We start from the raw sequence: 17,361 nt of genomic DNA on the forward strand, positions 1-17,361 counted from the left end.
CAGTACATGAATAAACGAATGAGTGAATAAATGAATGAATATTTGCTGGTCTATAACAAAATCTATGCAGAGAAACAAATAAGCAAACACTATTCCTACCTTGAAGGAGCTCAAATTCTAAAAACCTTTCTAAAGTTCATGGGTGGGGCCAAAGCTAAAAGTATTTTAGCAACTAAAGTACAGAGACAGAGACATTTTTGGTATCCTAGGGTTCTGTTATGGAACTCCGTTCATTCTGTTATTTTAAGCATGTCCTTGGTGATGCAGAAATCCATTAAAATTGGCTGATTAGGAACAGTGCCACAAAGGAAGTAGTGGCATACTCTTGCATGAATGGCCATCTGGCCAGCGTTATGTCAATCACAGGTACTTAGAGCCTTTGGTGCCCTGCACGATACCTCATACGAGCAGGGTACTTGATAAATATTTGCTCAGTGACTGAACGAATGCCTAAGTATTTGGCCTTGCTTTTTTCAGAAGAGCTTGAATTACTGCCCAGCTCTTCTCTGGGGAACCTAGGGTTTGCTGGCACTGTTTCCATCTTATCCATCGTGAAAAGCCTTGCTCCACGCTGCCTGGAGAAAAGTAGGACCAGTTATTTGGCGGCAATGTCTGCTGTGGCCAGAAGAAGACTACTTGGGACCAGTGTGTGGGTTTTTTTTTTTTTTTTGGTAGTTCTGTTTGCCATTGATTTATTTATTTCCATTTTTAGAGAATAGTTAACTTTTCTCTAACAAATAAGACAAACTCATCAGTGTAAATCTCTTTAACTCCCCTTATATTATGATTCCTTGAATACCTGAGTGCGTACTTGGTGGCGGGAAGTGCGCAAGGAACTGGGGATAGGGAGAGGAGATAAATAGGACAGGAGGGTCCAGGCCCTCAGGGAATAAGTGCAAGGCAGGAAAGATGGCCTTGATTGACATATAATTACACAAGAATGAGCAATACTGGAGGCCAAACATAGAAGCTATGAACTTGCCTGTATTCCTGTATGATCTGATCTCCTTCTAAGATGTGGCAGCAGACACATTCTTGCTTAAACTACTTTCAGCTTATATTTTATTTTAATGTGACAGCTTGAAGTTTGTGCCTAGAGAAAAAAGTTTCATTTTCTTTTGTTCCCTCAGTGTTCATGATGTGATTTCTTACTTGTTACATTTTCTCCTACTTGTACATCCAAAGGGGTGGTGTTTTGCTGAAGGTTAAGTGTTGTGAAGTCTTGTTTACAACTGGAGACATTTGCTGTCCTTGGTGTAGCAGTTAGTCACCCCCAGGAGTTGGAACATTGGATTCAATCTTGATTTTGCTGTCTTTGAAATATATATGATGACAGTGGTCTGTTAGATCCCATACCCTTTGCTCTTCTACTCAATTAGATTTTTAAGTTTTCTAGTGTGTGTGTGGTCTTTGTATTCTTTCTCTCTCTGGGGCTGTTTTCCATCAATTTTCCTAGACCATCTACTTAGTTAGTGTCACATATTTTATTTATTACAAGAATAAACTTTATAGCCATAATTGTGAACAGAATTGTGGTCGTGGTGCCCACAGAGTGACAACACCCAAAGTCTTACAATATGAAATAACTAACACCTTTCATTCAACAGTTACTAAATGTTGGGTTAACTACTGGAAAATTACACGTTACCAGCAAACTCCTTCTACTTAGGTTAGTTCATTCATTAAGCTCCCTAAATGCCAGAAGCCAGGGGCACTAGGGGAAGGACACAATCCTTGCCTGAAGGAAGTGGACAGTCCAGGAAGAGAGAGATAGCAATGTGAATATGATATATTATGAAGGCTTAAATAGAATTAGATCGTGGGTTCAGTGGGAAAGAGTGGTCAGTTCTACTTTAGTCGTAGGGTGGGAATCAGGAGAGAGCAGGAAAGTCCTGGTAGGGTTTGAAGCTGAGCCTTAAAAGTAGATTAGGTGTCTCACTGTACAAGGGTTCAGTGAGTTTCTGGGGAAGCAAAGACACAGAAGTGATAAAGTGTGGTATGATCAGGCCATTGCCATTCAAATAATCTGGAGCACAGTGTGCAGAGTGAAGAATGCTATTTGGAAGAGGCAGAGGCAACCTCACGGAGGCCCTCATATTACATACTGAGCAGGTGTGTTATATACTAAGGGGGAGATGGGAGGTAGAGCTAGCAGGAGAGGTGATAAAGGGTTTTAAGTAGGGGAGTAGCATGAATTGGTTTGTATTTGATGATCATCCCAGAGGAAGCTTTAATGTGAACGGGAGGCAGTTAGAGTAGTTTTAACTGCTGTGTCATGATACACTGACATCCCCAGAAACTCATTTAAAAAAGTTGTTTGTATGTGTTGCTGGGTTTAATTTTCTGATTTCGAAGAACTTTTACCTCCATATTAATAGGTGAGTTTGGTCTATGATTTTCTTTTCTTAGACAGTCCTTTTTAAATTTTAATAGCAAGTAAGATGACCCAGAGGTGACTTAGATTGCTTTTACTCTCTTTCTAGAGTCTGGAATAGTTTTATCTCAGAAAATTCTGTTGCTAGAAGGTTTGGTTAAAGTTTCCTAGAAAACCATCTAGGCGTGGAGTCTTTAATTTTGAGGATAGGGGAAGATTCTGTCTACTGATTCAACTACTGTAATGGTTACTGGACTATTCATTCTATTTTTTTCCTTGATTCAACTTTATAATTTAAATATTTTTATGAAGTTGTAGTTGATGGCAAATCTTCTATTTCAAAGTTATCTGCATAAAGAAGCATAAGAAACTTGTGGGGAGAGTTGGAAATATTCTTTATCTTATTTGTAGAGGTGGGGTCATAGATATATACAGCTATCAAAATTTACCAAATTGTGTATTATAAATAGATACAATGCATAGTAAATAAAGTATACCCTTTAAAGTTAACATTACCTGCAGAAAATTATATAGTATTTTTTGTGATTTTTAAAAATTCTCTTCTGTTATCTTTAGGTATGTTCCGCTTTTTTGTCTTAATATTGTTTACTTGGGTAATTTCTCTTTCTTCTTTGTGAATCTCATTATAGGTTTGTCCATTTCATTATCTTTTAAATAACTAGCTCTCTGGGAAGAACCCTCGGCATTCTTGCTTTCTTGATCTTTCTGCCATGATGTCTTGCAGCATCCCTCCCCTCAAAACCGTTCTGTGGAGGTAAATGAGAGCACATGAGAGGTTTGGGGTCTAGGGGAGGGTATACTTGGGGCAGACGCCAGGGTTGAAGGGAGGAGATTCCTTCTTTGAAGGTGCTTAGTACAGTCAGCAAATCAGGCTCAGGGGATATTGGAGGCAGTTTCCTTTGTGCAAATTAATGTGTCTGAAATATCATTCGGTGTTATTGAAAACTCCCCTCAAATTTCTTTTTCTTTTTTTTTAATAAATTTATTTATTTTTGGCTGCATTGGGTCTTTGTTGCTGCACGCGGGCTTCTCATTGCGGTGGCTTCTCTTGTTGCGGAGCATGGGCTCTAGCCGTGCGGCCTTCAGTAGTTGTGGCACGCGGGCTCAGGAGTTGTGGTTCACGGGCTTAGTTGCTCTGCGGCATGTAGGATCTTCCTGGACCAGGGATTGAATCCGTGTCTCCTGCGTTGGCAGGCGGATTCTTAACCACTGCACCACCAGGGAAGTTCCTCCCCTCAAATTTCTGAACAGGGCTTACCTGGCAATGTGGACACTCCTTATCCTTTAGGAACTGGGTGCTGTCACTTTCGCATTTAGGGCCATTGATGCATGACTCTACCTTAACTGGCAGACTGATGAAAATGGGCATCAGAATCTGAAAATAATATAGCATCTGTTAACTACTAAATAGTTACGTTTTACTGTCTTGGAATTTAGTGTTTGTTTTGCCTACTAAATTAGTTTGACTAGTTACTTAATGCAATTGATATTTTTTCTTTTTATTTGCTAAAAAAACCTAGTCATCTGGATTTGAGAAAGCTAATTATACTTAATTGTTTGATGTAAAACTTTACTGCTTTTAATTTTTCTTCTGGTTATCAAATGCATTCTAGAAGAAAATATCATAATCTGTGAGATGGACAATTTCATAATGCAGTGCTTCTATCTTAATGCTGAATATGAGCTGAGGAAGGAGTATCCCTATTAAAATATATTCAGAGATGCCACCAGTTTGTCTTGGGGCTTATTCAAAATAAGCAGGTGCTTTGCAACAGGTGTACCAAAAATGTTGTTGAACATCGTTTTCTATCGGTATCAGATAATCATGTGTCTTTGAAAGTATTACTAAGTAGTTTAGTGGGAAGTCAATTGTGCTTTTACTAAATAGGGCTGGGCATGAGCAACAAAGTTATTTATCTTAAATTTGAAGTAGACCTCCTGGGATTAGAAAAAAAAAAACGGTACAAACTTGAGTAATCCTTTATCTTGCTTCTTGTGCTATTTTCCTTTTTATATATATTGAAGTATCTTCTGTTTGTTTTGTTTTAATCTTGGGGAAAAGTGGGAAACCCAAGACTGAAGGCTATTGTACTGTATGCCTTGCTAGGGCTGCCGTAACAAGGCACCACAGACTGAGTGGCTTAAATAACAGACATTTATTTTGTCACAGTTCTGGAGGCTGGAAGTCCAAGATTAAGCTGTCTTCAGGGTGGATTTCTTATGAGACCTCTCTTCTTGGCTTATAGATTGCCATTTTCTCCCTATGTCTTCCCATGTTGTATTAGTCAGGGTTTTACAGATAAACAGAACCAACAGGATGAATGGATGTACATATATATATATGGAGAGAGATGGATATATGCATTTGCGTGTCTATATATATATGTAGAGAGAGAGAGAGAGAGATTAAGAGATTTATTTTAAGGAATTGGCTTGCACAATTGTGTAGACTTCGGAAATATAAAATCTGCAGGGTAGGTCAGCAGGCCAGAGACACAGGAAGGAGTCTGAAGGCTGGCAAAATTCCTTCTCGCTCAGAGGAAGCTAGTCTTTGTTCTAGTAAAATCTTCATCTGATTGGACGAGGCCCACCCACATGATGAGAGTAATCTGCTTTACTCAAAGTCCACCAACTTTAATGTTAATCTCATCCAGAAAACATCTTTGCAGAAACATCCAGAATAATGTTTGACCAATTATCTGGGCACTGTGGCCAAGCCAAGCTGACACATAAAATTAACCATCATGCCTGGTCTTCCCTCTGTACCTGTCTGTGCCTAAGTTTCCTCTTCTTGTAAAGAAACCAGTCATACTGGATTAGGGCCCACCCGAATGACTCATTTAAATTTAAGACTATCTCCAAATGCAGTCGCATTCTGAAACCTTGGGGATGAGCACTTCCACATATGAATTTTAGAGAACAAATTCAGCCTGTAACAGCCATTAATTTAAAAGTAAGCATAACTAGAAAGACAATTCAAAGGGAAAGACAGTCCTCCTAATATTAAAAATGTGTTATTTCCTCTGACTTTAGGATAAAGCATGTTTTTGAATCCTCAGATAAACCAATTAATTGGAATGGGAAATAGCTTTTTAATATATTCCTGTTTCTACAACCTAGAAGTCAATTTTGTTTTCCTTTGCCAAGGATATTTCTATTATCACAGTAATTAGAGATTAGAGTTTTAAAAACTTTTTATTCTGGTTATACGTGGATTTCTGTTTTCATTTTATGTTTTGAAATTTCAAGTTAGGGAGAAACATGTAAGAAGTTTTATCCTGAGTTATGAACTAATTTGAGGTTGCTATTAAAAACAGAGCCACGTTTCTGCTTTTCCTGGCAATATAAGAAATAAACGATGGGAAAATTACCAATAAAAATGAAGGAGAAAATCAACAAGAGAATATAAAATAAGGACAAAACAGAAAATACATCTTCAATGGTTCTTTCAAATCATGAATGTAATCTTACAACATTATCTCTTATGTTTTATATCAGTATCTTATATCACTTATATTTCTCAAATCTGTTTAACTAAAGAAAAAGTGCTTCCCTTTCTCTGATACCGAAAAAATGCTTCTGTTATCTCCTTTTTTGCAGATAACAAAGAGATTTTCCTTTCTAAAGCAATTCACAAGTCCTTCATAGAGGTTAATGAAGAAGGCTCAGAAGCTGCTGCTGCTTCAGGTGCCAAACTATTGTTTTCCAAAATCTTCTCACTTTTTTGAGATTTGTATTTTTAAAGCCATCTTGGGTGGGGAATGGGGATCATTTAGAACTAAGCCAAAAAACTGACCCTGCTCTAACTTAGAAGTCAAGCTAATGATGAACCTGCTAGAATTTTCCAAATAGGATATGAAGCATGCACTCATTTCAGTGCCCCATACAGAGTAACTCCCGTCTCTAATGAGAGGCAGGAGAAGATTGTCAGCTCTGCAGAATAGATTTTCCTGCTGTGCTGCCTGTTTAAATATTTTAAATATTTCCCTGCTGCCCAGTTAATCATTTTTCTTTCTACTTAATTATTTTTGGAAGTTAGTTCTTAATTTTGTCAGTGAAGAGCTTTGAGTTTTTAAAAAGCACATGTACAAACAAGAGTGCATGATAGCATGCAATACATAATTTTAAGTTAATAATAAAATAATTTTAAATAAAATTCTTTTTAAATTTACCTAAATTACGTGTCCAAAGCAAAATGGTAAATGTCCTTGGTTATTTTGAATGTTCTGACTTCCTTAGTTAAGCAAGAAGGATTTTTCTTTTTTTTTTCATTTGTTTCTTTGGATTTGTTTCAATATCATGTTCAACAGCCGTCATGAAATTTTGGCAGGATTTTTCCCTTCTCCGGTAAAATGCAACATATCATATTTGCGCAAATTCTTTTTAACTTCTGCATACATTTGTCCATTAAAAGGATCTCATCAGTTAAAATGGTGTTTTCGGGAGGAAATAGAAACAGTAGTCTCAGGCACCGAGAAAGCTTAAAATCTTACATAATTTAATCTTGGCCTTTTCCTGACAACAAATCACCCTGCAGAAAGTATAAAATGATTATCCCACAATAAGGATCTCGAGGGAATTAAATTTCCCAGCTGTAGGAAACACCACTGCATCTCTCCCTGCTGTATTTTCTCTTTAATCACTGCTGTTCTGGCCACTTGCTAGAAGCCTGGTGACTTGCTATGTAAAAATCCCCATTTCATGTAAAAGAAATAATGATTTGAGAATATAAAGAAACTGATTTTTGCTTGTTTGCGGTGTTTTTTTTTCCCCTTTCCTTGACTCAAAGGTCATTTTAGTAAAGCTGTAAGTATTTATCTGAGAATAAAAATTTGTAACATGCAAAATAAATTGTTCTATAGGGAGGGAACTGTGTGTGTGTGTGTATTTGATTTTTTTTAAGATCAAGTAGAAATGTTAACACATTTACAATTTTTCTCTAAGTCTTTAAAATCTTGTTTCGTGTAAATCATTACCTTTGCATTAAACATAGATAGTTTGGAGAAATTACTCATTAGTCCCCGCACATCCACAGACATGTAATTACTTTCTCTCTGCGTTACAGGAATGATTGCAATTAGCAGGATGGCTGTGCTGTATCCTCAAGTTATTGTCGACCATCCATTTTTCTTTCTTATTAGGAACAGGAGAACAGGTAAGTCTGTTATGAGAACAGAACTTTAATAAGCCAAAAAGAAATCATTTTTTTAATTGAAAACATTTTCCACATTATTTATCAGATGTGTTCAAATGATTTTTTAAATGAAAATAATTTACTTACATTTTTATCTTTAGAATTTATGAGTATCCAAGGACACAATACTTATCATTGAATCTTTTACTGCTTGTATATTCAGAAAACTTATAGTTTATTCATAAATCTGAGGTTATTGGAGACCAGTGTTCTTGCTTTCATTTATAATGTACAATTAGAACACTGCTAATTGTAAGCAAGAAGGAAAATAAATATCTTTTGTTCAACTCCTCTTTTGTTCATTCCCAACCCAATGCAGGTACAATCCTATTCATGGGACGAGTCATGCATCCTGAAACCATGAACACCAGTGGGCATGATTTTGAGGAACTTTAAATCATTTTATTTAAATAATAAGGAAAATAGTAACTAAGCACATTATGTTTGCAACTGGTATATATTTGAGACTTGTGTTTTACAATATATCTTAAGATAATACTTAAAATAGCTCCTGATAAAAGCAATGTATGTAAATTATAAGCCAACTTCTCAAGGAATGTTATCCGTATTATTGAGGTAATGATCCTCTCATGTCATTGTGTTTGTTGTGCTAGAATTTAAAATAAAAGTACATAGTGAACGTGTGAACAGCTCTGTTTTTCATTTTAGAAGTTGTAGTATAAAGATACCTCTAGGTGAAATTTGGAAACAATGATGTTTCTGGACATCTTAAGTCTTTTATAATCATGCAGAAACAAAGCACCAAAGTAAATTAGCATCATACACTTATACATAACAAGCAACAACAAGTGAGGTGAAGACAGGTACTCTGCAAAAATTCTAACTGCTGTTTCTCTGAAGACAGTGTATAGTGTAATATAAAAACCTGCACACTGAACATCTTCTGTGTGGCTCCATCACAAAACTTGTTAGAAAAAAATAGGGCTATGCCAACCCATAGATTATAGCTATAGCTTACTGACTTTGTCTTTAAAGATCATTGGCTTTATAAGGGTGATGTAGACTATGAGCCTGATATATCACCATGTTTTGCTGTGGCAAGTAAAATCTGAACTGTAACATAGTTCCCAAAAGTGCCCCAATAAGCCAAATGAGCAAATTAATGATAAAAATATGCCCTCTGGTATGTCACTGGAGAGTTAACTAGAAAAACTCTGTTAGTACAGATACCAGAAACTAGCAGATCATAGGCTGAGAGCTGCCCACAGGGATGTTTTTGTTTGTTCTGTGCAAGAGGTTTTCATGTTTTGAACTTGAATGTCTGTAACTGGAATAACACATTCCTTGTTTCCCCATTGGTTACCTGATGGCTCCAGGATGCATTTGTGTTTGAGACCTCTTGAGAGTTGTAATAAGTCCTTTGCATAATATTTTGTTCTTATTTTCTAGTATAAGAGTAGTCGATTCCAATGGGGACAGTGTCAATTTCTTAAGTTCTCCAGTAAATTATTTTGTTATCCTGTGGCTGAAATAATAGCATTCCTTTGGGGGGGAAGAAAAAAAAAGAATGGTCTTGTCGTGTTCCATGAATGGAACCAGGTCCATTTATTGCCAAATTTTTGATTCTATGATTAATAATTTCTTAAAAAGTTTGAAACGTTTCAAAATTTAACAGAAACAGTTTGTATGTGACTCTCTTGTGTGTTAGGTATTTTGCTATGGTTTGGAGCTGTTAAGAAGAATTGATATTATTATTAACTTTGATTCTGTTCAGGAGAGTTGTGGTTTGAAGCAACCAGGCCTGATCCTTGACATACTGAATTATAAACTTGGAGAAAAAACTTGAAAATTTGCTTTTTAAACAAGTTCCTTTGGTGATTTTGTTATACACTAAATCTTGAATATTGCTAAAATAAAGGATACAGATGGAACACTTATACACTAGTTGTTTAAATATGGTTAATTTATAGAAAATTAGGTCAATCAATGAAGTATCCTAAATTAGTGCTTCTCAAATTTATGTGTAATGGAATCACTTGGGGATCTTATTAAAAATGCAAATTCTCATTTAGTAGATCTGCAGTGGGACCAGAGATTTTATATTTCTAACAAGTTCCCAGGTGATGCCATGGCTGCTGACCCACGGATTCAGGTTGGTAGCAAAGCTCCACTTAACATAGGTTTACATGTTTGATATTTTTACTATGGAAACAGAAAAACTGTATAATTTTCATGCAACTTGGAGAGATTCAGGAGTTGGGGTTGTAGTTTACATTAAGAGTGCTATGAATTTATACAAAAAGAAAAAAATGGTTTCACCCTAAAGTTTTTTTTTCTGTTACACATGGAAAAATGCAGACTTCCTCTGCATATTAGAACACTTGAAATACAGTTTTTAAAAATATAAAGACATTTATAGGCAATGCCCATGAAAGAATTTATGAGTATCCAAGGACACAATACTTATCACTGAATCTTTTATTGCTTGTATATTCAGAAGACGTATTCATAAAGCTGAGGTTATTGGAGACCAGTGTTCTTGTTTTCATTTATAATGTACACAGGTTGGGCTAACTAATGTTGATTCAGTATTGATATTCTGAGTTTGTGATGTCCTTTATTACCATATCACTACTTCTTCTTTTTTTTTTTTTTCTTTTTGCGGTATGCGGGCCTCTCACTGTTGTGGCCTCTCCTGTTGCGGAGCACAGGCTCCGGACGCGCAGGCTCAGTGGCCATGGCTCACGGGCCCAGCCACTCCGCGGCATGTGGGATCTTCCCGAACCGGGGCACGAACCCGTGTCCCCTGCACTGGCAGGCGGACTCTCAACCACTGCGCCACCAGGGAAGCCCATCACTACTTCTTAAGCATTACATATATTGCTATACCTGTGTAGCCATCAGTCAACTAAATGAGTTACCTATAAGGAAGAGTAAACATTATTAGACAAGCGTGTGGCTTGTCTAATGCAATTGTGCATTTTATAAAGCCCAAAATGCAATTTGTGTTAGCTGACATAAGATTAAACTCTACCATTCAGAATGTTTACCATAAAATATTTCAATACAATTTAGATGTCCCTTAAATGAAAATGGATTCTGCCCTGTTATTAGCATGTTTGTGGAGTGCTTAAAAATAGAATACTTGATAGTACCAAGTTTTTCCTATTGTTTGATTTTGTTTATAATTTCTTCAATAATTTCCTTTCTATTGAAAAAGTAAATCTTTTTTTTTTTAGTTTCTTTTTCTTAAATTGAGGTATAGTTGATTTACAATATTATATTAGTTTCAGGTATACAACATAGGAATTCAAAATTTTTATAGATTATACTCCATTTAAAGTTATTATAAAATATTGGCTATATTCCCACTGCTGTACAATATACCCTTGTGGTTTATTTATTTTGTACATAGTAGTTTGTACCTCTTAGCGCCCTTACGCTATCTTGCCCCTGCCCTCTTTCCTCTCCCCATCGGTAACCACTAGTTTGTTCTCTATATCTGTAAGTTTGTTACATTTTCGTTATATTCGTTTGTTTTATTTCTTAGATTCAGCATACAAGTGATAACATACAGTATTTGTTTCTCTTATTTCACTTAGCAGAATACCCTCTAGGTCCATCCACATTGTTGCAAATGGCAAAATTTCATTCTTTTTTATGGCTGAGTAATATTCCATACATATACATATACTACATCTTTATCCATTCATCTATCGATAGGTATTTAGATTGCTTTCATGTCTTGGCTATTATTAATAATGCTGCTATGAATACCGCAGTGCATATATCTTTTCAAATTAGTGTTTTCATTTTCTTCAGATATATACCTAGGAGTAGAATTACTGGATCACATGGTAGTTATATTTTTAATTTTTTGAGGAGAAAAATGAAAAAGTATAGTTCAGTTCCATTTCCTTTAAAATGTATGTTAGCACAGATACACACATGCACACACACACACACACACAATGTGCACAGCCAGCTTATGAAAACTTTTCTATTTTTCTTATATTTTGGGGGGGGAATCAATAACAGTTATACATCTGCTTTTATTTTAAATAATTTTTCAGCTTCACTGAGGTATAACTGACAAACAAAATTATATATATTTAAAATTTACAATGCAATGATTTGATATATGTATACATTGTGAAATGGTTACCACAATCAAGTTGATTAACACATCTATCACCTCACACAGTTACCTTTGTGTGTGTGTGTGTGTGGTGAGAATGCTTAAGATGTACTGTCTTAGCAAATTTCAAGCATGCGATACAGTATTCTTAACTATAGTCACCATTCTGTACGTTAGATCTCCAGAACTTATTCATCTTATAACTGAAAGTTTGTACCCTTTGATCAATATCTCCCTATTTCTCCCACCCACCAGCATCTAGAAACCACCATTCTTCTCTCTGTTTCTATGAGTCTATTTTATTTTTTTTGGTTTCGCATACAACTGATACCATACAGTATTTGTTATCCTTTGTCTGGCTTATTTCACATAGCACAAGGCCTTCTGAGTTTATCTCTGTTATTATAAATAACCCCCTCAGCCCTGGCAACCACCATTCTATTCTGTTTCTCTGTATTCTACTATTTTATTTTATTTTATTTTATTTTTAGATTCTGCATTATGGGTGAGTTCATACAGCATTTGTCTTTGTCTGGCTTATTTCACTTAGCATGGCATCCTTCAGAGTCATCCCTGTTGTTGCAAATGGCAGGATTTCCATCTTTTTATGGCTGAGTAATATTCCTTTGTGTGTGTGTATACATTTGTGTGTATTTGTATATATACATATGTTACACAGGAATGCATATATTACATTTCTTTATCCATTCATACATCAGTGGACACTTAGGTTGTTTTATGCCTATTATGAATAATGCTGCAATAAACGCGGGAGTTACAGATATCTTTTCAAGATACTGATTTCTTTTCCTTTGGATATATATTTTAGATATCAACTGCTTGTCATATATATGGTTTGCAAATATTTTCTCTCATTTTGTAGGTTTCCTTTTCATTTTGTTGATAGTTACCTTTGCTTTACAGAAGCTTTTTAGTTTGATGTAATCCCAGTTGTTGCTTTTGCTTTTGTATCATATCCAAAAAATTATTGCCAAGACCAGTATCAGGATATTTTCCCCTATGTTTTCTTCTAAGAGAGCAAACCTAGAGAATATGAAACTTAACTCAGCTGCTTTGTTTCATGTCTGCCAACTAAGTTATTCTTGAGGGAGTCTGAAGCGTCTACATGCACATAAAAATAGCTAATGAAAAAAACTGTGTGTTATGAAAACTGGAAGAGATATTTCCACAAAATAATCCGTTTACTTAGAGAAGATAGTTTAACATTAATAAGCTAAAAGCTAAAGGTGCATTATATATATATTGGCTTCTGATTTTGATGAGACAAAGGTGCATGGATTTGTGAAAAAGGTGTTTAATAAAATAAAACAAAACCAATGCAAATAGAACACGTACTGTCCTTTGTCCAAATTCACCCTTTATTATGTATTGAGTATAGACACACTTTTCCTCTCTTTGAAAATTGCAGAGTTTTTTTGTCTATTTGGGGGAAAATTACATGGTTATTTGTGACATATGGCATGTTCCAGAAAACGTTTTTTCAGCAGTCATCCCAGCTACTAGCTGATACAGCAGTTTTTTCTCTTTTTTGAATAGGAGACAGTGTTTCATCTCTCCCCTTTTCTGAAACTTTTGTGATAATTCACAAATATATAAATCTGACACCTGTTCACGCAATTGCTCTTTATCGGTTATTCAAGGAAAATTGCTGATGGAGAGATCATATTTTTCTATATGATTGAGTCACCTCCCTTCAAGTATTTTCTGCTTAAATATTTATAAACAGGTACCTATGGAAAAACATGGGCTGTGCGCATGAGAGAGAACCAAGTTTAAACAGATCTGCCACTTACTAGATGTCTGTCCTTGGAACAAGATTGTTTAATTTTCATCTGTATATTCAAATAGTAACACCTACTTCATAGGATTATCTGAGGATTAAATGATATAATGTGTATGAGGAATATAATAAGTACTTGACACATGGCAGTCAGTCATGAAAGGCTAGCAATTAGCATTAACATTACCATATTTCAGCTCTTCTAAGGCATATAATTTTTCACATTTTAACATTAAGGGAATGGAGTGATCAATGGTGTCTTACAGTTGCTGGTGAAGGTAACAACCAAGACTTAGACGGCCTTGCCCGCGCACACAGTAATCTTGTTGCATGACGGCTGTCTGACTGTAATCTCTTGGCTTCTCAGTCCACAAACCATTTGAGAAAGAATCATAATGGCTATTTGAAGAAGCATTGTGAATCCTGGTTATCATCTGAAAACCTTTCACTGATTTTTCTGTCAGATAAAGTGCCAGTTTCAAAACTCGTGGAATACTTATCAATAGCTTAGAAGAAAGTCCTAGAGACAGAAGTTGCACTACGGGCATGACTGTGTCACCAGTGCTCTTAGTGCTGTAGAGGATAATGGTGTGGGCAAACGTGGACATCAATCACTGCACAGAGAGTGACTTGGAGCCGGACTCTGTATTTTAGAAACATTTTACTTTGCTTATATTTTCTTTTTAATATATACATAGGTATGATCTACAATAAAATGTATTTAAATAAGTCTAAATGGAAGATATACTTAATGTTTCAAATGAGTTTGAAATAAACATTCTGTTTAACATGTCACAGTTTTACTGAAAGTGATTTTTTTCTTTCTAAGCTGTACGTAAAACAAAGGAGTGTCCTACAACTGATGTCTTGAATTGGATGAACTAGCATATTATTCACAGCAAGACTTGTGAAGGAATCACATTTATTAAAGTACATAGCGAGTGGAAATGTTGTCACGTATAAATTCCCAGGGAGATTGCTTTCATTGGCTCTCAGAAGGGTTATTTAGAGGTTCAAATTCAAAAAGAGGGGAGGGGAGAGTGTGTGAGAGAGGAAAGGAAAAAGGGAGTAGAACAGCAAATATTCACAAGCTACTTGCAAATGGTAATTATTTTCAGCAAAATGACTCCACAGTATCTGAAGCAGACTGAACTTGGTCATTAAAAAACATCTGAAAGAAGAATTTTTCTGACATCCATCACATAGAAGTGACTGTTAATGACCAGAATGCATGTAAGGAGGGCAGAGTGGGAGGGTGGGGATATTAAATCTAGTTTATCTTTTTTTTAAAAAAATTACATCTCTTAATGTAGCTTAACATTCTCGCCTTACATACTGTACATGCTAATTAGAGGCAATCCATGAGGAGGCTGATAATTATCAGATTAAATGCCAGAGGTTTAATTTTGTCCTGAAAATTTTTTTTCTTCCAATAAAAATCTTTCCTCCAATAAGATTGTTTATAATTAGCTGGTCTTAACAATTCATAAGCTATAGAAGCTATAATCACACAATAGTTCCTTAGCAACAGACTTTTAATTTTTAATTTCATTGTCTTTACATGGATTGATTTCTAGGGCGTTTCCTATGTCATAATGATGTCAATGGAAGAAAATTTTAAATGAATGCTAGATCTTGGTATTTCTGAAAGAAAGTATTTTTCTAATTGAAATTATTCAGAAATATTTACTTGAACCAAATAAGGTGGAATGCATTTTGTTCATTTGGCTTCTACTTCAAATAGTAGTTTCTGAGTTTTTTTATTAATATCTCTTACATTAATAAAGCTAAAATTCTTTAGCAAGAACTAAAGTGTTAGCTTTTACCTGGGCAAGTTTTAAAAGGGAAAATAACATGCCACAAGATGTCACTGTAATCCTCATAAACTGATAAGTGTAGTAACTGCTTTTATTTCAACATTTAAAGAAGTTAGGTGAGAAAAAAACTCTCACAATAGGCACAAAGCAGTTGGTAGCTTTACCGTCTATCTTTTCGAATCTAAACATAACTATAAAAAGTACACCCTGGAATGAGCCTCTGGCATTCAATGACAACTTTCATAGAATAGAGTAAGAATCTTTCATTCTTCTTAAATAAAATCATCTTCACTTTTATGACACAATTCTATCTATCCTATTTTTTGTTGTTGTTGTTGAACGCGGGCCTCTCACTGTTGTGGCCTCTCCCATTGCGGAACACAGGCTCCAGACGCACAGGCTCAGCGGCCATGGCTCACGGGCCCAGCCGCTCCGTGGCATGTGGGATCTTCCTGGACCAGGGCACGAACCCGTGTCCCCCGCATAGGCAGGCGGACTCTCAACCACTACGCCACCAGGGAAGCCCTATCTAGCCTATTTCTGATTCAGATTTCAAGTAGGATAATACTTTGGACTCATTGGAAATAAAAACTCCAGGTTAAAGATGCAATAAAAGCTCTTTATACCAGTTCTATGATGCCTTTGATGTTTATGGAAGACTCCACTGCCAGCCAGGATGGACATAAAATTGTGAGAAAAACACAGCGTGGGGCTTCCCTGGTGGCGCAGTGGCTGAGAGTCCGCCTGCTAATGCAGCAGACACGGGTTCGTGCCCCGGTCCGGGAAGATCCCACATGCCGCGGAGCGGCTGGGCCCGTGAGCCATGGCCGCTGAGCCTGCGCTCCGCAACGGGAGAGGCCACAACGGTGAGGGGCCCGCGTACCGCAAAAACAAAAAAAACAACAAACAAACACAGCGTGGGCCATTAAAAAAAAAAAGGAAAAAATTCTTTCCTGGTAATATACTCAAAACAAAAATTATAAGTGAACTACTCATTCTTGTTAACTTCCAGTTGAAAATCTCCTGATTCACATCCCATAGTCAAAGCACACAGATTAAAAGGGAATGTATGAACCTCGGTTTCAACTATAATGAAAAACTCATGGGGAAAAGTGAGTTTAGTTGGTTCTTTCAAGATCACTTTTACCATTACTGGTAGAGAGGACAACCTGTGATTTATTAAAGTTCTTTTAATGTTTTGAACATGTAAAATAATATTATATTCAGAAATTTTAGGCTGTAGTTACAAGGGACTGATTGTTTTGCATACATGGATTTAGAGGCTTTTTTTAAAAAAAGTTGTCCTTTTTTAAAAAGGAATGTCTCATTAAAAAAAACATTTTAAAAAGCAAATCCCGTTGTACACCTGAAACTACTGGTAATATAATATTATACATAACTATACTTCTATTTAAAAATTTTAAAAAGCAAATCCCTGTAACTAGTTATATGAAAGCCTTCGCCACCTGCAACTTTGGTCATCACTTTTGCTTTTACTGAAATTTTCTCCATATTTATTCACTTAATTACTAGTTAATCATGCTACAAAGAGCTACAAAGATGAATCAGACACAGAGCCAACAGACTCTTAAAGCTCTTGAAACCCAGTTGAAGGAAGCAACTGTTTAAGCAGATGAGGTTAGGATAGCAGCTCATACTGGGTGCAGCTGGGCATAGATGAAAAGGTGAGTTCACCAGGAAGGGGGGGTAAAGAGGTCCAGACTATATAAATTTCAAACAGGAGGTAACAAAGCCCTTCAGATGACTGTTTTTTTCACTAGATATGCTGATTTATTTCCCTCTAAACTGAAAGAAAACCTGCCAAAATGCATGATTTCAGTTTTCTTTTCGGTTTGAAAAATTTACTTAACTCATCAAACCAACCATTTCATTGTTAATGTCAATGAAATATAAGAAATTGTTTACTTGGAGACAGAAAACATTTCTAAAGAGATGTTCTCTGAAGTAATGCTCATGTGGCTGCATAATCATATTGAATCCCACACTTATTTGCTTCAGCACATAACTTACTGCAACAAAGAAGTGCTTGTCTAT

The 17,361-nt window shown here is 35.9% G+C and overlaps 1 protein-coding gene and 1 long non-coding RNA gene across 2 annotated transcripts in view; one reads left to right on the forward strand and one right to left on the reverse strand.

Moving 5' to 3' along the window:
* SERPINI1 (serpin family I member 1) overlaps positions 1–8,233 on the forward strand; it is a 68,434-nt gene extending 60,201 nt beyond the window's left edge. Inside the window, exons 7-9 of the mRNA XM_004313927.4 lie at positions 5,996–6,082; positions 7,461–7,550; positions 7,909–8,233. Of these exons, the coding sequence (XP_004313975.3) occupies positions 5,996–6,082; positions 7,461–7,550; positions 7,909–7,985 (254 nt within the window). The 3' untranslated portion in view covers positions 7,986–8,233. The remainder of the gene's footprint in view (positions 1–5,995; positions 6,083–7,460; positions 7,551–7,908) is intronic.
* Positions 1–17,361, reverse strand: part of LOC117312217 (uncharacterized) — a 233,884-nt gene that overhangs the window by 49,722 nt on the left and 166,801 nt on the right. The gene's annotated exons all lie outside the window — the stretch shown is intronic.

The sequence above is a fragment of the Tursiops truncatus genome, chromosome 4 (assembly GCF_011762595.2).
Source record: "Tursiops truncatus isolate mTurTru1 chromosome 4, mTurTru1.mat.Y, whole genome shotgun sequence".
NCBI lineage: Eukaryota > Metazoa > Chordata > Mammalia > Artiodactyla > Delphinidae > Tursiops > Tursiops truncatus.